The 27,040-nt window shown below is 45.9% G+C and overlaps 1 protein-coding gene across 1 annotated transcript; it reads right to left on the bottom strand.

Moving 5' to 3' along the window:
- Positions 1 to 1,812: 1,812 nt before the first annotated feature.
- On the bottom strand, positions 1,813 to 27,040 carry SOCS7 (suppressor of cytokine signaling 7). The gene is made up of 10 exons (XM_081110557.1): positions 26,064 to 27,040; positions 18,530 to 18,594; positions 15,837 to 15,941; positions 15,283 to 15,384; positions 14,304 to 14,434; positions 13,634 to 13,802; positions 10,248 to 10,376; positions 9,505 to 9,640; positions 8,962 to 9,110; positions 1,813 to 7,438 (listed from the first exon to the last, which is right to left on the bottom strand). Exons 1-9 carry the CDS (start codon positions 27,023 to 27,025, stop codon positions 8,990 to 8,992), a joined length of 1,920 nt encoding a protein of 639 aa, XP_080966683.1. The 5' UTR covers positions 27,026 to 27,040; the 3' UTR covers positions 1,813 to 7,438; positions 8,962 to 8,989.

The following is a 27,040-nucleotide window of genomic DNA, read 5'->3' as shown; positions in this document are numbered from 1 at the left end:
CACTATTGCCATCTGCCACATGCTTATAATTGCATTCAAGTAAGTTAAGTATGTGTAGGAGACACCACTGAGAGGAGAGATGGAACAGCCTTTGCGAGTGAACTAAAGTGATGGTAGAATTATGCTAAGTGAAATAAGCTAGTCAGAGAAAGATAAATATCACATGATCTCATTTATGGGATATAATGAACAACATAAACTGATGAACAAAAACAGATCTAGAGAGAGAGACCGTCAAACCTCAAAGGGAAGCTGGGGGCGGGGGAGATAACGGCGAGAGATCAACCAAAGACTTGTATGCATGCCTATAAGCCTAACCAATGGACACAGACAACAGGGGGGTGAGGGCATTAGTGGGGTGGGGGTGGGGGGAGGCAATGGGAGGATAAGGACACATATGTAATTCCTTAATCAATAAAGAAATTTTAAAAAATAAAGTGATGCCGAAACCGGTTTGGCTCAGTGGATAGAGCATCGGCCTGCGGACTGAAGGGTCCCAGGTTCGATTCCGGTCAAGGGCATGTACCTGGGTTGCGGGCATATCCCCGGTGGGAGATGTGCAGGAGGCAGCTGATCGATGTTTCTCTCTCATTGATGTTTCTAACTCTCTATATCTCTCCCTTCCTCTCTGTAAAAAATCAATAAAATATATTTAAATAAATAAATAAATAAATAAAGTGATGGTTGAAAGGAGAACACAGGGAACACAGGGGATGAAGTGGTGGTTTCAGGTTTGGGGGGTAAAGAGGACGGGAGGTGGTAGTTTAGTTTTGGGCTCCCTGTTTCGGAAAGAATGCCTCTCTTTCCATGGCTCTATCACCCAAATCAGAAGAGACCAGTGCCTCTTCCCAAACCAATCCCCGTAGGAATGGTGCCAATTTAAAGTGATGAAAACCTATGTCTCTCCTTCCAGAGATGCACACTCACACTCTCGACTGATAATGGTAGCAAAGATTCCCTATGATTGACCGTGTCCAACTGGTAGTTGGTCATTAGAGCATTTGAATTGCTGATTCTGCATTAAGCATTTTCCCTTGTAATGCTGCTCACAATTCATAGCTTGGAGCACCTTTTCTTCCAAAAGGAAAGAAATCTTTCATCAGGAGTTAATGCTGTCACTGACATGCTATATTTCATCCGACCTCGAACCTGGGACTTGTGAGCTGAGGGGGACCAGAGATTTCCAGACTCCCTCCTTGAGGCACTTCTAGTCAGTCCTCGGGAAATGCAACTTCTGAGAACTCTGGTTTTATTTTACTCCACATGCTTCCCACACTGAGGATGCAGGGAATTTACAGAAAATTCCCCAAATGTGCGAGGTGGTATACTGGCCCTCTCAGGGGGAGCTTGGTAATGGATTGGGTGTGAAGGTGAAGAGGAGAGACTTGAGTGGCTCCAAGTACACACAACTGTCATAGAGAAACATACCTGGTCTTTTTCTCCCCCGAGTACAGCTCCAGGACATGAGCTAAAAGGCCGAGGGGAACAGATAAACTGATGAAACCTTAACTGCCAGCCTAGGGATCTACTAGGAAGACTATGTTCTAAGGTAAAACATGAGCCCCACACCCCTGCTCACCAAGGCAAAAAGGCTCCTGCACGTCCTCAGGAAGGAGCAGCGGTCATCAGATGCAAAAAACATTTTCAACATCTCTGATTCTGACAAGCCCAGTTCTGGATGCGCTCTAGCTGACTGATGTCTCAGGGGTTCCCAGATCCCGAAGAGTGGGTCATCTGACCTTCGTGGGTGTGGTGTGAGGAGTCATACGAGATGGAGAGGAACTGAAAACCACACACTCGAATAATATGAAGTAGTTTCTAAACAGTTTTATTTCAAATCTCTTTTCACCCCTCCCCAAAAAGACATGGGTCAGTACAGCAATCATAAAAAGGAGATACAAACACAAGAGTCAAATGCCTCCCGCACTGACACTTACAAAAAACTGGGAACTGTACATGGGGTTCCAAACAGGACCTGCAGCAGCTACTAATGTCCCTTCACAAGAGTCAAACATGCCTATTACTACAATATATACAGACAGCCCGCTCTGGAACTAACCTACAGGGACATCCCAACCCACCCCTCTAGCCCCAGAAAAATACCAAATCACACCCAAAGTGCATTTGTTTTGTTTATATCAAAACATCTTTGCCCACCCCACCGTCAGCCCCTCCCACCCCATTTAAGATTGGCCTGCAAGTCTATTTTAACCATTTAGTAATTTTTTATAGCTTATGAAAATAAATTATACAGTAACTATTTTAATAAATTAAGCACAAAAAGGGAGAGGAAAGGAGAAAAACTAAATGGGAAGATAAAAGCCAGGCCACGCTTTGGCTTGGAGGAGGGCAGGGGTATGGGTGGCAGGTGGGGGCTCAAGGGCAGAAGTGGTTGCAGGGGGTGTGGTTCCCCTTTGGTGAAGGATTGGCAACTACCCAAGCACAGAATGACACCCGCCTTGAGTTTCTTAAAAATAACCAAAAAATGTACAGCAGTGGCTATGCCACAGGCAGCACCAGCTTGGGAATTCCACTACCTGGCCTGCCCACAGCGTGGTGCCTGGATTACGCTTGTCCCTTGGAATAGGTTCTGGGCCTAACAGCGAGGGAAGGTCCCTGTTTAAGGGAGCACCAAGGATGAGTAGTCAGACCAGCCTTCAGCTCCACCTGAGCTGGGCAGGGGGCTTAGGATGCAGTCTGAGCGGGGCTATGTTACCCTGGGTTCTGATCAGGAGTGCCCTCAGCTTTCCTTGCACTCTCTCTCCAGGGGCAACTATGAGATCGCAGTCCAGCTGCAACCAGACATGCATGTCTTCCGCCACGGCTGGCTGCTTTTTGCCTGCCCCTTGATGCCTCTCGGCATGGCAGAGGAGGGGGGCTGGGAGACGGGGAGGGAGCAGTTCCAGGTACCCTCTACATGAGATGAGATGGGTTTGAAGGCAGGTCACAGACTCAGCATGCAGGACTGGCTTTCCGGGAGGTAGAGGGGATGGGAAAGAGATGGGAGAAGGGGGTAGAAAGGGCAGGAAGGAAACAGGAAAGAAATGGACAGCACCTACACCAAGGAAGGTCAAGTAGGGATAAAAAGGACAAAGACAACATAGAATCTGCACGTAAAGAAAGGTCTTTCTCTGGCAGATTAGAGTCAATATTTTAAATACAATTCATATCTATTTTTCTAGCTGCAGCACCCGAGTCCCCAGTGCCCATCTCTGCGGTCCAACCCCACCTCACTCTTCCCAAGGCTCTGCTCTCCATCTCCAGGCCTCCTGTCACTTTGTGCTGAGCAAGAAGGCTCCAATGTCACACAGGATCGATGAGGCGACTGGCAGACTTGACTTTGCCTTCTTGAGCTTTGTGGCCCAATAATCTGATCACAATCACGGGGGAAGGGGGGTCACATTTTTTTTTTCTTTTTCTTTTTTTAATAAAAAAGGTTTTACTCCCCAGGAGCAAATAAATCATTTTGAACTACTAATAAACACTGCTGCAGTGAAAAGAAAGATGGCTACATGTATGCAATAGCACAAATTCAGTGTAAGAACAGCTGTGTTGACGATTAAGAGATAAAAAATCATTCATCTGTTCCCCCCTTTCCCACAGACAAACCAAGAGGATTCCCATAGGGAAAATGTCTAACTCAAAAGCTCTTCCCTTAGGGACAGGGGGCATGTCATTCTCTTAAAAGTGGAAAACAAATGGCAAGTCTCCCCACAATGGAGATGCTCTCAACACCCCAACTGGTGACAAAACTTCCACAAATGAAGACACACACACCACACACGCACACACAACTCTCACACTGCCTCCTGCAGCCACAGCTCTATGCCAGTGCCCAGTCCTCCACGCTCAGGGCTCAAGGCCAAGGGAGAGGCAGCAGGGCAGACAGATGGAACCTAAGGGAAAAGTTCCTCCCACCCCCCACCTCCTGCTGGGCCCTGAGGGCGCCTAGCAGGCCCAGCTCTTCTGGGGGCTCTGGGTGAAGCCTGAATGGGCGGCCACCCCAGGGCATCAGCTCCACTCTAGTCTCTTACACCCAGATCCGGGACCACTAGCCACCCTCCCTGCTCCCCAGTTCTTCCAGGATGCACACTGCATGGGTGTTCACAGCTATTTTAACATCATTCCCAGCCTTAATAAGGGGCCTGCAAAATCGGCTAAGTGAAAAGGAGAAAAGAAGTGGAGGAGCATAAACTGGGCGGCGAGCTCCCAGCCATGTCTTTCCTCACGGGAGGCTGATGGTTGAAGTCCTCGGCTCAGACTCCAGTGAATACACATTCACTATAATGAGCCACAGGCAGGAGACCAGGCCAAGGTCATCACCAATGGTCCCAAACTCCCAGCGTCACCCATTTACCTAGTCCCTACACCAACCCCCTCACCCTTACTCCTGTGCTCCTCCCTCAGCACAGTTTCAAGCAGTAGCAAGTTGTAGCAGTAGTTGAAACTAGCTCACAGTGAGCAAGGTTCCAGCAGATCAACCTTAAACAGCGAGGGTTACACAGACAGGCCCTCAGGGGACTGACACCACCCACCCACCGTAGCTATCAATGAGGGGTCTCTAGGAGTGAGAGCTTTTTCCAGTTTGTGACTTTAAAATACAACCAAGAAGGAGTAAGGACCCTCCGTAGACTGCACTGCAATGAGCACTGCACAGAATTAGCTACGGAGGGTGTGGGCCCAGCCACAGAGATGCAGGGGAAGTGCTGACCACAGGCGGGCTGCTCTGGCTCCGTTCACTCTGAGCAGGCTGGCACCTCCGCCACACCCCTTCCTCCACATCTGATGGAGCCTGTCTCCCCTTGTACTACTCTGCCTTTAGCCCGCTCTACTGAGGAAGGGCTAGGCTGCAGCCTGGGCTATGACTAAAGCACAGACAGATCTCAGACACAGGTAAACACCACCCTTCCCAGGAAAAAGGAGGACAGGGTGAGGGGCCTCCTCAGAGGGTTTGCACTTGTACCTGAACACGGGAAATCTCCAACAGAAACCCTGGTAGCACAGAGGGTCCGGGAGCTCTGCCTCCCTCACCCAGGCTGCACTGAGAGCAATGAGGTCCTTGGCCATGGGCAGGAACCCAGGTGACTTCTGGCTTTGGACCCAAGTTTACCATCATAAGCCCTCAGCAATCAGATCTGCCCCATACCTGGAAGTTCCTGGATTCTGAGGTGCTTCCGCTCTAACTTGGGGCTGTGCCCTGCTCAGTATACACCATGCAGATTTCTGCCTCCATGCTTTTGGTTCCTGTGTTTCTCAACTTATGGTCCTGCCCTCGCCCACGATCCAAAGCCTCACCGCCTCAGCTTTCCTACACCATCTGGTCTACCCTGCTCTTACCCACTCTGAATTTCTTTAAACACAGCCCTTGATTCTCTGCCATGGAATCATTCTCCAATTGCTTCATGTGTGGCAGTCACCTAAAAGGTCATGAAGGCCAGATACCCTGTCTTCCACTTGTGTTTTCCTCCATATCCAGCCCAGAGCCAGGCAAACAAACACTAAGAATGGTTTTAAATTATAGCTAAAGTGGTTAAAAAAAATCCCAGGTAGCTGCACACCAGCCACTCAAGGATCCAAATGGATTCGACTTCAGGCTCTACGGTGGTGGGGGTGGGGTGGGGGTGGGGTGGTGCTTTCTGCAAGCTGGCAAATTAATCTGTACCCTCAAGAAGCAAGACTCACAGGTCAAGTCCATTTCTGGGATCACAGTCTTAACTGGCTGGTAAGACTACCATGGAGGCCAGAAAGAGGGACCTCCTGACAAACCAGAGGTGGCTGTGTTTATGGTTCACAGCTCATTTTGGGGGCCACCTCTTCAGAGGCAAATAACAATGCACGTTTCCTCCCTGCTCAGCTACAAGGTGAGGCCCAAAATCACTGGGCCTCACCCCAAGCCATCAGGAAACGAGAAACCTGACAGTACTATTTATCTAATGAGATGAGACAGAGATAAGCATAAAGGAAGCAAATGAGGCAGTCTAATGGAACACTACTGCAAAAGAGCAGTAAAGACCAAACAGCTCAATTTTCACATCTTAATAGCAAAGCTTTCCCCAGAGTAACTCTACATAAAAGCAAACACATAATCTTACATGATCTGACAATGGCTTGCTTCAGAGAAAATTGAGGGCCATTGAGAAGCACTGGAGTTTTTCTTCCTCCTTCTCCCTTCCACTGGAAGACTGGCAACTCCGAAATCAGCATGACAGAATCCCAGTCAAAGGAGGACAAACAGGATCTGACTCAGGAACATGTTTGGGTTGCCAGAAAGAACACAGGAAAATGAAGAAGCCCTTGCTACCTCCCGTTCCAGAAGTGGGCGACAGTGATACACCATGAGATGTAGCGCTCTTCTCCTCTCTGACCTAAGGACATCCTATTACAGTGGAGACACTAGAGAGCTTTCTGTAGGAAGAGCACAACCACGATAGCTTCGCTTCACACCCTTCCTCCACAGTCCCTCTCACTAGCTGACAGACATGTGGAGGTAAGTAACACTGGCTCCTAAGTCATGGGTACGGTTTGCCATTAAGAATCTGGAGGCACGCTCCATTAACTTTAGCAGCCATGATTGGAGCGCTACTGCTCAGGTGATGAAAAAACTATTGCCTTGACAGCTGGCAAAAGCAATAGGAATGATGTGACCATGACCATAGTGAAATGTACAGTTATCTTGGGGAACAGGTTGAGGATGGAGAAAGAATGAGGTTAACTTGAGGTCACAGAGCTTAAAAATTAAGTAAAACAAAACGAATCCAGCTTCTATGAGAGGTGATTCTGAAATCAGGTTCCTAAATTAAAAGGAAAGGATTCAAGGAGTCACTACTTCCCCCAGCAGAGGCCATCTGCCAGTTTTTGTGCAGTAATCTTCTCAGACCACCCACCTCTTTCCCTCCTGCTCCTACTGAAGCTACATATGCTTAAAGAGAAGCAGATTCTCATCCTCCAGAAACTCCCAACTTCATTTGCACTGGACTCCTTCTCCCCTTCTTCAAGGTCAATGGTGAAGACTCGCATCTGCCTTTGGCACCAGCTGCTTGACCGGCACTGGCAATCCCCGACCCAACCCTCCTTTGGACCTGCTCACTCTCCCCACCACTTCCAATCCAACGGGCGAAACCCAGCTGCCTTTGAGTTTTCCATACCAAGAAATGTAAATATCCAAAACAAAAGTTGTGAAAAGGGAACAGTGTTGAGACTTCTTCCAGTTTTCCAGGAGCTCATCCAGTTCCAAGACACCAGATGGGCGGGTGGGAAAGGTTGGAGCCCCACTCGGACAGCGTGGTTGTGTGCTTCTTCCAAGCCCCAGGGTGGCGAGGGGACCAAAGTCTTTGCACAGAGGATCCCAACCCTTCCTAGTTCCTCTTGTTTTTCCTCACTCCTCTCTTCATGGTACCTTCATTTGGTTCTTCAAAACCGGAGCTTGGCAACCAAATGCCTAGTGGGGAGGGGAGGTAAAAGAAATTAGAGGGGTTCACCAGAGTGGAATCAGACTAGAGTGAAGTGCATAGCCCAGCCTCTGGAGTATAGCTCAAAAGGAGAATGGAGCCAAACACTTCCACAAACACGGTAGCTGGCTGGGGATGCAGCAACAGCCTTTGTCAGGAGGCCTGAGTAGCCTATAACCTGGATGCCAAAAACTGGTTCTAACTTCCCTCTTTCCATTTTCCTTACTCCTTAATTTTCCGCCTATTTCTACCACCCTCCCCACCGAGGACTACCTACTCTAGGGATTAAAAAAGGAGCTGAACATTAACCTGTGAACCAGGAGGTCACAGTTCAATTCCCAGACAGGGCACACTCCCGGGTTGCGAGTTTGATCCCCAGTAGGGGCGCGTGCAGGAGGCAACCGATCAATGATTCTCTCTCATCATTGATGTTTCTATTTCTTTCTTCCTCTCCCTTCCTCTCTGAAATCAATAAAAATATATGTTTTTTAATATATTTTATTTATTTTTTATTTTTTTACAGAGAGGAAGGAGAGGGATAGAGAGTTAGAAACATCGATGAGAAACATCGATCAGCTGCCTCCTGCACGCCCCCTACTGGGGATGTGCCTGCAACCAAGGTACATGCCCTTGACCGGAATTGAAGCTGGGACCCTTCAGTCTGCAGGCTGATGCTCTATCCACTGAGCCAAACCGGTCAGGGCAAAATATATGTATTTTTAAAAAGGAAACTCCACACTAAAGATGGGGATGAGTTATCACGCACCCCATCACTAGAATGTGAGATTGTGCACGTAAACCCACACTACCAAAACCACTATTCTGTGGGAATCTGGTCCCTACTCACCTCTACTTTTCAATGTTCACCTTAATGAAATTTAAAAGACTAACTAGAACTCATCTGCACAGACCAGTATTCCACGATACGTTATGGGAAAATAAGTGAGCAGAACTTAGTGTAGCAATGGGAGAATAGCCTCTTAGAGAAGTGAATTCCTTAGTTAATTCACTCATTCTATTGACCAATTTCCTTTTCAGCGGCCTAAATGGACCCTAAAGGGAAGAGTGAGCTGTTTTCCTCTCCCCCATCCCCAGCCGTGGGGCACAGTGGGGCTCTCAATGCAGTGTGTTTCTATTGCGGTTGAAGCCATGTTTGAGTTTCCTTTGATAAAGACCCCTTTGGCTTCCAGCTTTGTATGTCATCTGTGCAGTAACAGGGAGCTCAGCGGAGTGTGAGAGAAGGCTGAGCACTTCGTTACACATGTGTGTGTCCCTCTTCATCTCCAGCAGGCAGCCTGCACGCTGCTTGGCAAAAAATATTCTTGAAGTCTCCTTTGTCTACCTGCTCTTTTCCAACTGGGGTGCCCCTTGGGGATTCTGTTATCAGATGTGGTAACTCTACGGGCAGATGTTCGCATACACACGGGATGGTGGGGGCTGGGGGACAAGGCCCATGCATGATGACAACTGCCCAGGAAGAGACATGGCTGGACGAGAGGCAGAGAGCCCATACCCTCAGTAGTGACCAGCAGGGCCCCTCGCTACGTGGACGGTTCCACATCTTGCTTCTGTTTGGAAATAAGCTGCGCTTCCTTTAGAGACAGGTATACCTCTTCCTGAGGATCATAGTAGTAGAACTTTCGGATATAAGAGATCAGAGGTCTGTAAAAAACATAAGAGGAATATACACAAAGTGTCATTTATGTAGATTGAAAAGAAAGACCACCTTTGTTCAACTCTTCCTTCTTTTCAATCCCTATATGGTTGAGACTACACCAAACACTTTGCAACCCTAACAAAATTCCCATTTTCTCACTTCATTATAGTTCTGTCTCCTTCCCTCCACCCTTCATAGAGACTGCAGAAGGGAAGTTGACACACACACCTTCCTCCCTTCTGGCTGCAATGTAACAACAGTTCTAGAGTTAGGTTCAGGACAAAGGAGAAGTGAAACCTGTGAACACTGCCAGGCTCTGCCTGTGAATTGGCTTGCAGGCCTCACTAACATTTGTAAGTAACCCTCCTTCCTGCCCCAACCCTAAAGACCACATCATACTTAGGCAGTGGGAGATCCGGGATGTGATCTATCCGGACGAGCTGTCGGATTCGGAATCTGCAAAGGTGCTGTAGGGATTTGACATTGCTGAATCGGGACACTGGATAGAGCAGCTGCACTGGAGTTGGTGGCAGTCCTTCAAGAATGAAAAACCAAGAGGAATAGTCAGTAGGAACAATGCAACTATGACTTCCCTGATGAAGAGTTCAGGGAAAGGAAATGGGCTTCTTTATAGTTTACCTATGTGTTCTGTGCAAAAGCTTCCTTCCACCAAGGCTGCTGATTTCCATTTGCAGAACTACAACTACTATATTTCACTCAAGAGAATCTATTCTTGACCCTTCCCATTGTCTTTCTAGTGAACACTCTTTTACCTTCCCTGTTCCGTGGAAATGAGCTGAGAGCTCTCACCTCTGTTTCACATGTAAGTGTAAGATGCCTGGATCGGGGACAAGGAGACATCTCAGAGTATAAACTATTCACATGATGCCTGGACATCGGAGGAAGGATCAGTTTTCTAACTCATGTGGTTAGAGAAGCAAAGGTTCCGTCTCAGTATGTTTAGGGATTAATGTACAAGGGTAGGGACCTAACCACTGGACCCTAGAAAGAGGGTTTCCTGTAAGAGCCAAGATAAAAAGCTTCAAGCAAGTGTGGCCTTTGTTGGAGGGAGGGTGCATTTTGATACTAGACTAGACTATACCCAAGTAAGTTAAATCATTTTATAATAACCACAGCCATACCTGGAACCCTGGATCTCAAGAAATAGAGAAACTTCCCATTCTTGGAGTGCATGATGGCTCTCTTAATGAACTCCACCACTGACTGACAGCGATCCTCAAACTTGGGATGACACCATAGGCTGAAGGTTCCTACCGGTGAAAATTAAGAAGAGGTAAAAATGTAAAACATTTTAAAAAGATCTGGAAAGCTGGTTTGCACATTTTTAGGATTCTCACTTTTCGGAGGGCAAGACTTTATGGGCAAGCTGAATCAGACAAAGGTCCCTGAAGCCACCTGTTCCTACTTGTTCTACACTTAATGGAAAGAAAGATATTGCCTTTAATAAGACATAAATTAGGTCTTACAAAGCTTTTGTTAAAGTAAATAATTCAAGTCAGAAAAAAGATATAAAAATACTTTATTGAAATTCTCTTAGCAATATTTTTTCTGATATATCTCCTTAGGCAAGGAAAATAAAATAAACAAATGGGACTATATCAAACTAAACAGTTTTTGCACAGCAAAGGAAAACATCAACAAAACAAAAAGACAACCTACTGAATGGGAGAAGATATACACCAATGATACATCCCATAGGGATTAATATCCAAAATTTATAAAGAACTCACACACCTCAACAGCAAAAAAAAAACAACTCCAAACAAATCCAATTAAAAAGCAGGCAGACAGTCAATGATTTTCTCTCATCATTGTTGTTTCTATCTCTCTCCCCCTCTCCTTTCCTCTCTGAAATCAAAATATATATATTAAAAAGGAGGCAGAGAACCTGAGTAGACACTTCTCCAAAGAGGACATAGAGCCCTCTACCTTACCCTCTCCCCTCCCTCCCTCCCTCCCACTCTCTGAAAAAGTAATGGGAAAAAATGTCCATTGGTGAGGATTAAATACATATACATACATATATACACACACACACACACACACACACACACACACACAGTCTATGGTAAGACTATGTATGGTGTCAGGTAGGTACTAAACTTACCCAGGGGGATCATTTTGTAAGTTATATAAATGTGCAGTCACTAGGCTGTACACCTGAAACTAATATTGAATTCAACTATAATTGGGGGGGAAAAAGACTGCCATAGCAAAAGTGAGTTTAAATGACATTCCCCTCAAAAAGATCCAAGTTTTCAAGTATTCATGGGACAGTTGAATAAAGAAAAGAAGAGAGGTTTTGTGAGTATTACCCATTAATGTATGTGTTGGCACAAAAAAATCAAATTCTATGTCTTTCCTTTAACTTCTAAAATTCAATGCCCCAACATGTTACAAAGATCCCACCCCAAACTTCAAGATCCCAAAGGTAAAAGGGAATCTGAATTTCCAGGACTTCAAACAAAACAAAACAAAAAAAACTAAAGCTCTAAATCCAAAAGAATCACCCACAAAGGGGATACTAAATCACTCAAGAAAACTGCCGATCTGAGTCTCTCCAGCTACTCTTACAGTATCACTTAAAAAGACGAGACAAATGCTCTATTGCAAACTGGCAACTAAAAGGCCCACAAGGCTTCTATTAAAAATTCCATTTATTCAAGAAAGAAAAGTCCCTTTCAATAAAAAGTAACTGGAGAACCATTTGAAAGAGCTCTCTCATTCCTGGCATCTCACCTATCAGGAACCTAGAGGTCAAACATTTATTCCCATGGCCCAGTCATTTATTTTAAAATAGGTTTATAAAAATACTTCACTCTGAAATGCTTTGTTTTGCATTTGTTTGTCTGATTTTTGCTTTTAGGAACAGTAGGAAAATAGGCAGCAGTCTGTCCCACAGTGATCTAACTAATGAATGCTCAGGTCTTTGGACTGAAGTTCCTTTCTCTTCATGCATCTCTAAGACAAAGGTAGAGGCAGAGGAAACCATGCTGACCTAAACAGCTACTTCCTGCCTCACAAGAGAAGCAAATCAAATAAATCCAGCAGAACATGGCTGAGGGCAGGAAAGACATGGTGGTGCCTCAGAAGAGCATGAAAGAGACTCGTTTGAGATGGATGTCTAATACAGCTCATTTAAGGGGGTCACACATGGGAAAAGTGTGAGAGATGGGAGTCCCTAAAACTCCCCAAAGTTCTCTATACTTTTAAAATGTATAACATATGCAGATATTTCAACAAATGATACATTATCCAGTCCTACCACCAATGATTGTCACAAGTTTCTGGCCCAAGTTAAGTACAGAATGCCCTGCTGCAAAGTTAATCCAGACAGTGGTGTTGAACTAGTCATCTTCTAGACATGGCGGCAACATTAAGCACAACATGACCACACAGAAAGGGGTACCACCTGGGAAGCAGGTAGACAGTCTATAAAGCACGTTGATTTCATAAACTCTTGGAGTTCTGATGACTATTTCCTAAGAGACTACAAAGTTGACCAAGAGAGAATTTTCATCACCATGCTGACTGGCACAAGAGCTGATGTGACTATCAGGCAAAGAAATTCAGAACAGAACAGTCCAGTATCAACACTAAATTCTCCTCTCTGTCCATATGATTTAACAGAAAGCATCTCTAAATGTTAAGTTTAATTATGAACGAAGTTTGGGAGAATTTGTCTAGGTTATTTATTTTTTCTACCAAGAGAGTTTTACTGGCTTTGTTCTGTTCTTCAATAGTCTTGTTTAGCCCTAACCGGTTTGGCTCAGGGGATAGAGCGGCGGCCTGCGGACTGAAAGGTCCCAGGCACCGGTCAAGGGCATGTACCTTGGTTGCGGGCACATCCCCAGTAGGGGGTGTGCAGGAGGCAACTGATTGATGTTTCTCTCTCACTGATGTTTCTAACTCTCTATCCCTCTCCCTTCCTCTCTGTAAAAAATCAATAAACTATATATATATTTGAGTTTCTCAACTTATTGTCCTGCCCTCGCCCACGATCCAAAGCCTCACCACCTCAGCTTCTATATATATAGTCTTGTTTAGGCCCTCCTATTTTAGGAAACAAGATGCTGAGAATACTTTTAAATGGAATCCTTACTTTCATCCCTACCCCTGCCAACTTTTCTTCTAGTGACTGAAACCAGTGCCCATATCAGCATTCAATTGACTCTATGAGATTCTTTCTCCATTTCTATGAATGCGTCCTATGAAAAAGTCAAATAGCTGCCAAAACCGGTTTGGCTCAGTGGATAGAGCATCGGCCTGCGGACTGAAGGGTCCCAGGTTCGATTCCGGTCAAGGGCATGTACCTGGGTTGTGGGCACATCCCCAGTGGGAGATGTGCAGGAGGCAGCTGATCAATGCTTCTCTCTCATCGATGTTTCTAACTATCTCTCTCCCTTCCTCTCTGTAAAAAATCAATAAAATATATTAAAAAAAGAAAAAGAAAAAGTCAAATAGCAAAGGTGGAGAAAGGTTTCCCTCCAACACTAGCCGCTCTTACCTCTGTAGTGCTCCATTCTAGTGTGGTGGGTGATGCCCTGTGACCGAAAGCTGAGGCTCAGGATGTAACGAGGGTCAGAGCTGTCTCGTACCAGGAAAGAACCATCTGGTTTCCCTTTCAGCTTCATCTCTGCATCTTCCCAATTCATTGGCCCCCAATACCAACCACACTATCAAAGATGAAAAGCAGTCACGTGGTTAACAGAACAGAGAAATGTCCAAGTGTCCAGCACAATCTCTCTCGCCGTAGGAGAACCCCACTTCCGAAACATTTCAGTAGGGAGAGCTGTAGGAGTGTCTCAACCACTAGCGATACACACCAGGCTCCATATACGTTTAACCCTCCAAAGCAGCAGAAGGAACATTCTACATTCCATTACCAAGGCCCTTCAGAGAAGAGAAGGGCAACCCGAGTCAGTTAATCTGCCAGTCAGTTTAGACTATGTAAACATTTCTCCAAGCCTTTCCGTATCACATTCAATTCCACCACCACCCCCACGTTTCAATTTTACAATATATTTTAAAGAATTGATAACAGTAGTATCTTGCTTTGTCACTATAAATATAGAGACAAGGAAATTACTCTCCCTGTAAAAATAATACAAAGGGAGCCAGTACAGAACTAGGGAGTAGGAGAGGAGGCAAGCCTCCAGTGCTCAAGTGCCACCTACCTTCTCCAACTCTCGAAGGCTGGCTGCAAAGCTGCTCGAGTCGGGCCGGTACAGGGGACACTGGAGGTGTTGCGGGGGCTGGCTGTGCAGGGATTCAGCTGCTCGGATAGGAGCGATCCGCGGAAATGCATCTGTAAGGTGAGAGAGTGGTGGTCACTCGCTTACCCTCGATGCTCCCACCCACTAGTACACCCTCCTCCCAAAACAGAGATGCTAACTGAAGAGGGGCAAGGCATTAGAAGCTAAGCTGGAAAGGGTGAAAGCCAAAGCAGTGGGAAAGAGCTGATGGGCTGGAACAAAAAGCTGTGTGGGCTGTGGAAGCTGTGAAGGATGGTGAGGGCACTGAACCCCAGGAAGGGGGTGGGGAGCTGCTCACTGACCTGACTAAGGTGACTACTTCAGGGCCTTCACCAGCCTAGAGTGATTCCAACTTCTCCCACCTCGAGGTGAAGTGCCGGGAAAGCAGCCTTGGAAATAGTGACTCGCTTACTTGCCCAGGAAGTGTAACGATTTTGCCAGGCAAGTAGAAAAAAATGCCGATTTCATTCATTTTATTCCTGGGTACTGGAAACTGGCAAAGCAGGTATGGGCTACTAAATGCTTGCTACATATTTACAAGGCTGCAGTCAGTACTAAAAGCTTAGAAAAACCACAGAACTTTGAAAATCAGCAATATATTAAACCTCCTCACTGCCCTGAAATTAGTTTCCTCAGTGATGTCTACTCAAGGATTAAAAAAAAAAGGCTCAGTAACAAAAAGAGGAAAAAAATTCAATTGTCTTTTATCTCTAACAAAAATCGAATTCAACTCCATAAATAAAACAGGTTAGAAAAATCAGTTCTTGGCCTCATTTCCAAGGAGTTCTATAAGCTTTCTCATAAGTTCTATTATTCCCATAAATAGATTTCTCCCATACTTCAAAAAGTTTATCATTTGTACTCCCAACTCTTGCAAGTCTCGTCTCTAAGCTAAGCTAACCTGGGGCATGGGGCGGAGGAGGCGGAGGTAGGGGGAAAGACTGCAGGGAAGACCCCATCGGAGCCACAAGGACAGATGTAGGCAGCGTCCCACTGATATCATCTAGAAGAGAGAACAAAAGCAAAAGGTTCAGAAATATGAGCAGAGACTGGGCAAGGTGAAGCAGAGGAGGCGGAGAAGGATTATCAGGCTGCCCTCTGGGGCAAGATGGCCTGACCTTCACCCTGTCTTTTTGTACAGAGGGCAACAAGCATCTTAATCTGGTTTCCTCTGCAGGAAAGTAAGGATGTTCTTAAAGCAGCCCACTAGCTGTAGATTCAGGGCAAGATAAATGCAGATCTAATAACACATGGATAATAAATGCTGTAATAGCATGCAGGTAAGACACTCATTCAACCACTTAAGGAGATGATAGGGGTGCTGAGAAAGGGATAGGAAATAATTGGGTCATCATTAGAAACCCAGGAGCTTGAAGGGCTCCTGGCAAAGAAAAACAGGTCCGAGAGCTCCCCCTCCCACTAGAGCAAGAAGGCGGAGAGTGGAGGAGACTATACCTAGGAGGCTGAGGCTTCTTCTCGGAGGAGGAGGGGGAGTTGGAGGGTGTGGAGAGGCCAGGCCCCGCTGAGAGATGTCCACATCCACAAGCGATACTGTTTCACCTGAGGGATTCATGGAGCAAGCACGTTATAGAACACCCTGCCCAAAGCTGAGGCCAGAGCAAAGGAAAGCAAAGGGCAAGCAAGGGAAGTTAGAGGTCCCTGGCTCTCAAAAAGCTCAAAATCTAATGCTCCCAGGGGTGGAATCACCCCCTAAACACCTGGGAAGTCAATTTTAAATGCTATCATTTCTTTACCATCTTAATGGTCAAGGATTCTTTAAGGATAAAAACATGGGCTTGACAGTGGGAAAGTCAACTCATTGTGACTCTGCCACTGACAATATAACCTTGACCAAGCCATCTTTATTCAAATGGAAACCATTTATTTTTATAGACTTGCATACTTCTGCCGTAGGGAGCAAAGCGAGCAGCTTGTTATAAGCCCAAGTGAACATAGAAAGCAAGTGCCAAAAACTGTAAGAGCTGCATGGTACACTGCATGCAAATACAGGTCCCAGTGTTAGCCCCAACTTCTTCCTAAACGGCTTTCCATGTCTAGAGGTTTCACACTATTCATTCGTAAGAGAACCCATTTCAGATATGAATTAGTTAATAACTGAGGCTACAAAGGTTGAAAAGTACATTTACAACCCTAATAATTAACTACTTCCACAGTCAGCCAAGAGTCAGGTAAGCTTAGAGGAAGCTTCTCAGTAGGAAGTTGATTGGGGGTGGGAGGTTAGGGAGATGACATGTGGTTTCTCTTTACTTCCCAGCATGTGATGCAGTTCTGTTCTCTGCCATATACATTCTTCCTTGCCACCCAGCCCCATCTACCCTCTCTCCATTGAGTCACCAGAGGATGAAGGGTATTTTATTAACTAAGGATGACAGCCAAAAATAGGTCAGAACTCGGGATTTCTCTAATTTGAGGGTGTTATTTCCAACATCTTTTTCTTATTCAGGAGGCTCAATTAGCCCCTAAGCTGGATTTTATTATTATTAGAGACCAATGTCTCTAAAAGGTCAGGAGCAGGGCTTTTAGAACCTAATACACAGCTTTGGGTTTGTTGTTTTTTTTACAAAGTTCTTGAACATAGATTAAGATAAACAGAAAGCTCTTCTAAAAGTCATCAGTGCAAGTTGTACTACATACTGGACTCATCACAGAGCTTAGTAACCGATAGCTGGATGCCCAGAGCAATGCAATTAACCCAGACAAGTGTGCCTCCTGAAGGGTCAGAGAGGTCTAGATTGTAGGTGTAGCACCTCAATAAAAACATCGTCCAAAAGAGCTAAGCTGTGTGAAACAAGAACACTTCAAATGTGGGTTCCTTACTTTAGGGAGGAAACAATTATTCACCAGAAGGATATATTACTACAGGATAAGATCATTTAGTACCGGCCGGAGCCGGTTTTGCTCAGTGGATAGAATGTCGGCCTGCAGACTGGAGGGACCCGGGTTCGATTCCGGTCAAGGGCACATGCCTGGGTTACGGGCTCCATCCCTAGTAGGGGGCGTGCAGGAGGCAGCCGATCAATGATTCTCTCTCATCATTGATGTTTCTATCTACCTCTCCCTTCCTCTCTGAAATCAATATATATATATGTGTGTGTGTGTGTGTGTGTATATATATATATATATATATATATATGTAAAAAGATTAATTCTGGGCTTGAGGTAAAAACAGAGATCTCCTTCTTCACCTGTGCCTATTACAGGTACCAACACACTTGTTCTGACAGCTCATGGCTATCTATGTCATAAGGGCTGGGGGTGGGGGTCCCACTAGCCTGCTTAACTCTGGAAATGTCTACCCCTAATCATAATTCTTCCAATCACCTTTTTGAGGGACACAGTATCAAAAGAGTTTGAAATTGGGATTTTTAAAAAAATCTTCTCAGTCACAATCAATGAGTGCCCAGTTTCTGAGACTTGAAGCAATGCGAAGACCTTCTTTTATGCAGCTTATTCAAGTGGGAGCTTCACATCTGACTGACATAACAAAAGGTCTCCCTCTGAAAAAGTTCCCCATTAAAGAGAAGGCAGTTGCCCAAAGGACATTCAACTGCTTTCCTTCTTTAGCAACTGTGTTCCTTGCTCTTAGATGATAGACTTAAATTAGACACAATGAAGAACTCTAACAGCTGCAAGAACTGCTAGCCCCTAAAATGGGTAAGTCAAGAGTTCACGTAATCCCCTTTGCTCAAAGTCTTTAAAAATAGACCAGATAATCATGGGTCATGTTTATTAGCTAATCCATGAACTCCCCTGGAAGCAGAGACAGGAATTGTATGATTTCTCAGGAGTCCTTCATGCACTGCGAGCCTATAAATATGTAATTCCTCTTTTTAATTTATAAGTGAGGACCCTGAACTAAGGACGGCATAACTGCCAGGGTCACTTAATTACCAGCAAGCAGTCACTCCTCAACCTATAAAGCATCCAGAGTCAAGAACACATTCTACACCATAAAAATAGCCCCACCCCAAACCCAGCAGGCAGGGAATGAAGAAAATAACCACAGATAGGCCTGAAGCTCCCTCTGCAATGCATCCGTAAGTGTTTCCTGACAGGTCTCAGAAGACTCCTGCTTTCAGATGTCAGAAGGAAAAATAAAAAGAGAGAGAGAGAGAGATCACCCTTACCTGTGAATAGGGGGCTGAAGGAGACCGGAGAAAAGGCACTTTGAGTTCTTGTCAACCTGGGTTTCCTAGGGGGTGAAAAGCACAGAGAGAATAAGGGCTGGGGGGTGGTTAAATCTCTACAATACTCAATTCCATATGCACTGAAAAACAAAGCAAACCCAGTCATTATCAGCAACACTTTTGTAATAAAGCCTAAAATTTAAAGGGGGAGAATGAAATAATTAAGGCAATTCCTTAAATAGATCTGGCTACAGAATTCACCAGCCTACAAAAGCATGAGAAATCCCTTTGGATCTCTCCTCACCCAGCGCATTGAGAGAGTAAAACACCTTGAGTGGTAATTAGCAAGTCTATTTCTAGAGGAAGTCAGAAACACAGTTGATTTGCATATGGGAACGAAGAAAAAGCCTCTTGATCTGACCAGGTGCTTTCCCTCTGGGCCTGCTCCTAGGACAGCAGGTGGCAAGGTGAACCAGAGAACAGATTTGGGTTTGAGACCAGCACTACAGGATGCACATGTAATCTTCAACCACGAAAAGCATGCACCAATGTCTCCAAGCCATGGGTTAAAGCCATCAACTAACAAGGGGCTTCCTTAGGTTAGGGCTCTGCCTGGCACCCAAACCAGATGGCCCCTTCTCCTCTCTGAACTGCCAGTCACACAGTTCTCCTTGTGATTTCCCCTTGATGCTGCTCCAGGAAGCGAGCAGGAAAAACCCAGATCTCCTGTGAAAAGATAGACTTTCTGGCTAGAAATGTGCTAAGTTCAATACTTTCAACAATAAAGATAAATTTTATAAATAAAACAGTGCACATTATTTAAAAAATCACCTCAGGATGACTGAACTGACGACCACTAGGGAAAGACTTGTGGAGGTGATGAAAATATGCTATATCTTGATTGTGACAGAGGTCATGATGACTATATACTTTTATCAAAATTAACATGTTAAGCGCCCAGTCAGTCACCGGTGACTGACACTATACTTTCTGTCCAGAAGACAAAACAGGCTGGGCGCTTAACGTGTTAATAGAACTGGACACATAAAAATGGTGAATTTTAGGTGGTAAGTCCTACCTCAATAAACCAGACTTTTAAAAAACTCCCACCACTGAGCCCACTGTATGGGAGAACATATTTGGCAATGATACATCTCATAAAGGGTTAATATCCAAAATATATAAGGAACTCATACAATTTAACAAAAGGAAGACAAACAATGCAATTAAAAAACGGGGACCAAAAAAAAAATGGGCAAAGGACCTAAATAGATACTTCTCCAAAGAGGACATACAGTTGGCCAAGAGACATATGAAAAAATGCTCAAAATCACTGATCATCAGAGAGATGCAAATTAAAACAACAATGAGGTATCACCTCACACCTGTCAGAATGGCTACCATCAACAAATGACAAGTGCTGGCAAGGATTTGGAGAAAAGGAAACCATAGTACACTGCTGGTGGGAATGCAGACTGGTACGACCATTATGGAAAACAGTATGGAGTTTCCTCAAAAAATTAAATATGGAACTGCCATTTGACCTAACAATCCCACTTCTAGGAATATATCCTAAGAAACCCAAACCACCAATCGGAAAGAATGTATGCACCCCGATGTTTATAGCAGCACAATTTACAACAGCTAATATTTGGAAACAGCCCAAGTGCCCATCAGCAGATGAGTGGATAAAAAAAGCTGTGGTACATTTATACCATGGAATACTATGCATCAGTAAAAAAGAACATCTTACCCTTTGAGACAGCATGGAAGGACTTGGAGAGTATCATGCTAAGTGAAATAAGTCAGTCAGAGAAAGACAAGTATCATATGATCACACTCATATGTAGAATATAAGTAACAAAATAAACTGATTAACGGAGTGGATCCAGAGACATGGAAGCATGGAACAGAGTGTGGAATCTCAGGGGGAAGGCAGGGGAGGATGAGTAGGTGGGAGATAATCAACCAAAGACCTTGTATGCACATATGCATGGCCCATGGACACTGACAACAGGGTGCTGAAGGCCTGGGGGGGGGGGGGGCGGAGATGGGCTAGAGGGGGTCAATGGGGAAAAAGGGGGACATACGTAATACTTTCAACAATAAAGAATTATAAAACAAACAAACAAAAACCTCCCACCACTGATTTGAGGGCCTGACTCTGGGCCTTGTAGCTGGCTCACCTTCCAAAATTCTTCTCACCCAAAGGACTAAATGAAACTTCAACTGCACCGATGCAGGAGGAGAGGTGAAGCAAAGAAAATCATATTTAAAATTATTTTATTTTAGATCTTTATGCATTTAGGTTTTAGCATAGATATCTGAGATTCTCAGAACTCACTTCAAACAAAATTTCAAAACCATATTGTAAAGATCTTACTCAAAAATAGCCCAGAAGCTAGATTTCCGCTCCCGAACTCCCTCTGCAACCTCCCTCTATGCTGAGACACAAGAAGTCTAATGATGGTGCCCATCATACTAGTAAATGCCCCATCCATGGCACCCACGGGAGGAATGGCTGCATCATGCAAGACACAAGCATGATGCATGGTCCCTGTTTATAAAAGTTGCTCATGACAGTCTGCAGCTTAGTTCCAACACTCCAGAGGGCTAAAATAGAAAGTTAATGCCACTGGACATGAACTTTAAGACTGAAGAGCTTCCAAACTGATTTTTATTTGATAACTATGGGTACAATATTAAACTCAGCAAGGAGAAACCTAAAGCACTGGTCTTTCAAAGGGTTCACACCTCAGCCACTTGGCTGTTTGCCTCTTTTCAAAGGAAGCTGCATTACTCCGCCATCTGCCCATGCTGGGGACGAATCTCTTCGGTGCCAAGTACTGAAGAACGGCAGTACCCAAATGCACACAGCTTGCGGAGGCCTTCTCACTCCACCTCATCTCCTCCCCCGCCCCCAGCATTTTGAAGAAGGAAATCATAGTTTCTAGGATCTGGAAAAAGAAATACATATGAATCTAAACCCAGGCACAGTCATTTAAGAGCCCTGGGATGGGTTTTTTCCTGGCAAATAAGGGGGCCTCAGAGCTGGAAGTTTGGAGAGGTAGGTCTAAGAGGCTGAAAGGCTAATAATAAGTGTTTCTTTCTCTCTTCGGGGAGACGCTAACTGAAAATCCAAAGCAGTTTCTGTCTCAAGGATCCTGGGAGCATTCTAATGGCAGTCACTCATGAAAAGACCAATCTAGACGACGATTAAAAAAACAAAGCAAGGGAATGATTAACATAAAATTGAGGACGGTGGTTACAGTAGCTGTGGAGATATAATCAGGAAACAACACACAGGGGTCTTCAAAGGTAACTGATAACATTGTATCTGCTAAGCTTAGAAATGAGTACCTAGGTATGCATTTATTATTATAGTGCACACACACACACACCTCCTTTTGCATATATGAAACATTTAAAATGATAAAAGCTGGATGTGCTGTGTGTTTTTTTTTAAAGCATGAATAATAGGGACAACATTTTTAACTAACCTTTCTATAACCCATTCCCATGTTATTTTATTTCTCCCCAGATCATTAGGGTGCAAAGTTAAGCCATTGTTAACTTTGCTAGTGGGCTATGCCTCAGGTGGGTGGCAAGAGACCTTAGGCAAAGGTCTTCTTTGAGGCTAAGTTGTCCTTTGTGACAGCTAAGCACTGCCTGTGCTTCACGTAACAAAGAGACAGAAGGCCTCTGTCCATCTCCACTCTGAAAATTGCTAATTGTATGGCATAGATCTGTGGGATAAAAGGAGTTAAAAGAATTAGACTAGACAGGCCGACAACACACTGATATAACCACTGGCCACTTTTCAAATTCCTTGAAACCTAAAATATAAACAATGAAATAGCAATGCCTTCCCTTCTTTGTCCATTAATCTCCTCTACTGATGCCTTACGACTTACACATGTTCTTTTCTACAGTAACTTCCAAGCAAGAATGTCCAAATATCAGGCTTTACAGCCGCAAGTTACCTCTGCCCCTGCTAAAGCACACAGTGCCAAGTCAGCCAGCCTGTGCCATTTTCAACACGTCATAAGCCAGTGTCTGTTCATGTGCTACAGGCACAAAAACCATGTGTTCATTTTTAGTTCCAATACACAGACATCTGTGCAGCAAGGTCAGATCCAAAACTCGACCATAAACCAACTAGAGAACCTATGGAGGGAACTTCCAGGGAAAAGCCAAAAGGTACAGTGCAAGGTCTAAAACCTTAGGGATGATGTTAGCAGGGGCAATAAATATTAAGGAGTGAAAGATACAAGACTCAAATGGACAGAGATTTCTGAGGCCAGGCTGCTCGTTCCAAACAAGAGCTGCCAACCACAACCACAACCACTTTGTGAAAAATAGTTAAAAAAAGATCAATAGAGTATGGACCCAAAACGCAAACGTAGAGTCAGAACTTCCTCATCACACCATACAATCATTTTGCTCTCACTATGTCATGCTATTTCTTAAAACTACCCCCTTGGACCTGAAGACCCAAGGAAACAGAGAAAAGGGTTTCTCATGTCTGCCAATTCTGTCCACAACAGCAGGGTCCCAAACTGATGCCAAGGCAGCCTGCCTCTCTTCCAGAATTGTATCTCCCCCCCGCCCCCAAAAAAAACAAATAGATAGAAAACGACTACAGAACTGTTCTCCATTTTTCCACTTCACAACTATGAAGATCGATAGTAATAGCCTTAGCCATTAACTCAGAAAAAAAAACTTAAACAATGAAACTTTACAACCAAGTGTGTATTATGATAATATTTTTTAAAAAGTCAGATCAAATACCATTTCTCACCAAATATAAAGGAAGACAATCAGCTCAACATATGTGAAACAGAAAAGGGAACTTCTCTGGTTTTCCTGAAATAGCAATTCTATATTACACTGAAGCCCTCAGGCATCAAGCCCAGCTCTGTGAATTCAACATATGTGTTAAAGGCTTAGCCCAGTCTCCACAACAGAAACCTGGTTAGTTGGTGGGCCCATTTCATCCTTCACTTCAGAGTTCTCTAAGCTAACTCATACTAGATTTAAGACTCAAAATAACCAGGCAGGTCCACTTAGCACACTCTAAAACATCGGAAAGGAACTAAAGTTTTTCTTAATGTTAAACTATGGAAACTGTTAGCCTTATAAAATGATTGTAGGAAGTATTTTCTAGTGATAACTGTGGGAAAGGTAGATATTAAGCAGAGCAAAGAGAATCATGTCCAGAGGTTACTGCAAAAGCCCCAAATTATACAGCAAAGACTATAGAGATTCCAACCATCATTAAGGCGGAAGGCATATACCTTCTGGCAAGAGACTGAGATTTCTCACAGCTTCCAGGTCCTACCAATCAAAACAAGAGAACAAGCTAAATATCCAAACGCATTCTTCCTTCCTTAGGAGGTGCAGATCCATAGAAGTCACAACTACCCTGGCCAGACTTACCAAGTTTCTCACAGCTGCGAGGCTGCCAGCAAGACTGGCACATAGTAAGCTGTGTAAAAGCTAACAAGCAAATCTAGCATTAAAAAAAAAAAATCACCAGTTCAATCTTTATTACTTCTCCAAAAGCACAAAATATTCCATCTCCACTTCTCTTGTCTTCACTCTATTCCTACAAGATCAGGATAGGGACCTTGTTACTAGAGAATAAAGAGAGAGAAGCATGAAGAAAGCAAAACTGGCCAGCATCCCACAGCTGACGCTGGGGTTCTACATGGAGTCTAAGTGTTCACATTCTCTGTCCAACAAGCTGCCTAACAGCAGTCAACCGAACGTTCGTACACAGATACCTAGCTCTTCTCCAATTCATCAGAAAAAGCCCTTGGACCAAAAAATGTAATTCTCCAGTGCCCTGAACTAAGCTTTGCAGATCTACAGCCCAATTTGCTCTGCAGCAGAAATCTGTATTGTGCTTAGTGTGAGGGTTGGTGACAGAGCAGCCAATGACCATTAAATTCTGCTTCCAAAGGCAAAAACCGTATAATGTTATATGCCTTTTCCTCTTCCTAATCTATTAGACGGAGCAGCTAATTTCACGCCACACCTCATATCTAGCGTCTCTGGAATCTTAGACCAAGGCCTGGTCAATATGGAACAAAGGCAAGACAAATCACAAGAAAATTAGCAATCTGTCCTATGTCATTGCCCACAGCTTCAATCCTGCCCTCCCCCCACATGATGAAAATTTCATCTTATACTGGTTAAGTGGAGCATCGAATGCAGAGCCTACTACAAAAGAGCTGTTTCAGCAGCCACACACTTTTTAAGACCTGAGCATGAGTTCGCTGGAGGCAAATGCAGAAACAGGTCTACCTGAAGGGGAAACATGCATCAACCTACTGATTTCTTTAGGGACTTTGGTTGGTTTGCTACCCAAAACAAGGCCCTGGCTCAGCTGTTCAGGAAGGGCAGCAACGTCAAAGTAACCCCACACTTTCCTTTTGGGGGACCCAAGTTCCCTTGAAAAGAGAAGCCCATGGATGAGTGGTTCCCAGTCCAGGTCATACTTCAGGATCAATTGGGGAGCTTTTTAAATATCAAATTCTTGGGCTCTCAGACATACTGATCTTTTCTCAAAACTCCCCACGTGATTCTGGTGCACAAAGTTCTCAATCTATGTTTCCCTGTTCTTCAGCCTTGGGTTGTGGCTGCCAGTGTGTCTCAAGAATCCATCACATGAGCTGCACCAAAACCAACTCCAACCTTTCTAAGAATCCATTCAGCAGCACAAACCACAGTGGCAGTTACCACGAGGGAAGTCTCATTTCATTGACACAAAAAGGTGACAGCTTTCTAAACCAATATACTGGATGATAGAGAGCAGTCCACCCTTCAGAAATGCAGGGGGAAAACCTCAATGCCTAAGTTTGAAATTTCATCCATTAGCCTGGAACTCATGCACCAATGCTTCTACTGCTCAGACTTGGAATTCTCACATGGGCTTGACAGCAAAGCTATTTTCTATTCCCACGGACAGTGGTCAGCACACAGGCTTGAGATACCAAGTACCTAAGAGACCAACCAACCAGGAAAACATGAAATCCTGGTGCTGAGAGGCCCAGCTGATTGTGGGCCTACAACTCATCACATCATTTGTATGCTTGAGTGTGAAAGGAGGGGGTGGGCTGCTGGGAGAACAGAAAGAGAAATAAGCAAGGTGGTCACAATGCAACGCCAACTTTTTGTCCCAAAGGACAAACATTTCCAGCCAGCGCCTTGTGAGAGTTCATGGTAGACAGACACCTACCTTGGGAAAACTTTAAAAGCCGGGCCAGGCTAGGGGTGGAGGCATGGTTTCAAGTCACCTCTGAACGGGAGGGATGCTAACCAGGTGAGAAACGTCAGGGGGAATGAACGCAGGGGAAAGCCGTTTCCCCTAATTAGCTCCGACCTAATGAGCCATGTCACCACCTTTAAGCCCCAATTCGCTGCCTCCTTACGAACACCACGGCCGAAGAAGGCTCAGGATCCCGTTAGAATACAAGGGAAATGAAGCACAAAAGACAAGTTTGGCGGCCAGGCCCCCAGCGGGTCTTACCTCCCGGCGTCCAGCTCCCGGCCGGCAGGGCCTCCCACGTCCGTCAGGCTCGCGGCCGAAGCAGCCAGCTCCCCCGCAGGCCTCTTGCCGGCCCCGGACCCGCCACCGGAGCCACCGTGGCAGCTCTTCGTGCGAAAGAGGCGACTGAGGCGGATTTTGAGGGAGCCCTTCCGAGAAGGGCCAGTGAGTGGCCGGAGGGGCCCGGCAGGGGGCGGCGGCGGGGGCGGCGGCGGCTGCTCCCCTCGACTCAAGCGCCCCGGGGGCACCAAGTCCTGCAGCGGAAAGGGCACCGGGGGCAATTCGGGGCCCGGGGGCTGCAGCAGAAGCCGGCCCCCGCCTCCTCCGCGGCCCGGGCTGCTGAGCTCCTCTTCCGAGCAGCTGTTGGTCTCCAGGCTCTCGGCCTCCGACTCCAAGCCCTCCAGGACCAGCAGCGCGTCGCTCGTCTCCGTGGGGTCCTCCCCGGCCTGCGGGGTGGCAGCCGGCGGCTGGGGCTGCGGAGGGGGCGGCTGCGGGGGGCACGGGCATGGGCAGCAGCCACCAACCGTCTTGACCCCCGGCCCCGCCGGTTGCCCGAGCCCCAGAGCTGCCAGCTGCGCCTCCAGTCCAGCCGCCGGGCCCCAGGTCCGCTCGAGTGCCAACCCCGGGGGCAGGGCCTTGGGGTCCAGGGCACATCGGTGCCGGGGACACAGCAGTTCCGAGGGTCCGGGCTCCGGGGCTGCCTCCGCGTCCTCCTCCTCCGGCGGCCGACCCACGTTGCGGAACACCATCAGCTGCGGCGGCCGGGAGCCCCGCGCCCCGGGCCGCGCGAGGAAGGATGGCGGCGGGGGACCATGGCCCGGGGGCGGCGGCGGCGGGCCTGGCTCGGGGGCCGCCTCTCCATAGCCGAGCAGGCGGCTCAGGACGCGGTACGAAGCGGCCGCCGCCGCCGCCGCCTCGCCATCCCGGAGTTCGGCCCCCTGCATCGGGGAGAGGGCGGG

The sequence above is a fragment of the Myotis nattereri genome, assembly GCF_964212035.1.
Source record: "Myotis nattereri genome assembly, chromosome: 16".
Taxonomy (NCBI): domain Eukaryota; kingdom Metazoa; phylum Chordata; class Mammalia; order Chiroptera; family Vespertilionidae; genus Myotis; species Myotis nattereri.
This window is presented reverse-complemented; position numbering and strand designations above follow the sequence as displayed.

Excerpts from the sequence above, each read along its gene's own strand:
- SOCS7 (XM_081110557.1), bottom strand. The coding sequence starts at position 27,025 with ATGCAGGGGGCCGAACTCCGGGATGGCGAGGCGGCGGCGGCGGCGGCC. Across the intron at positions 9,641-10,247 it reads CTTGAGATCCAGGGTTCCAG|GACTGCCACCAACTCCAGTG; the intron begins GTATGGCTGTGG and ends TCATTCTTGAAG. Across the intron at positions 9,111-9,504 it reads CCGGATCTCCCACTGCCTAA|ACCTCTGATCTCTTATATCC; the intron begins GTATGATGTGGT and ends TGTTTTTTACAG.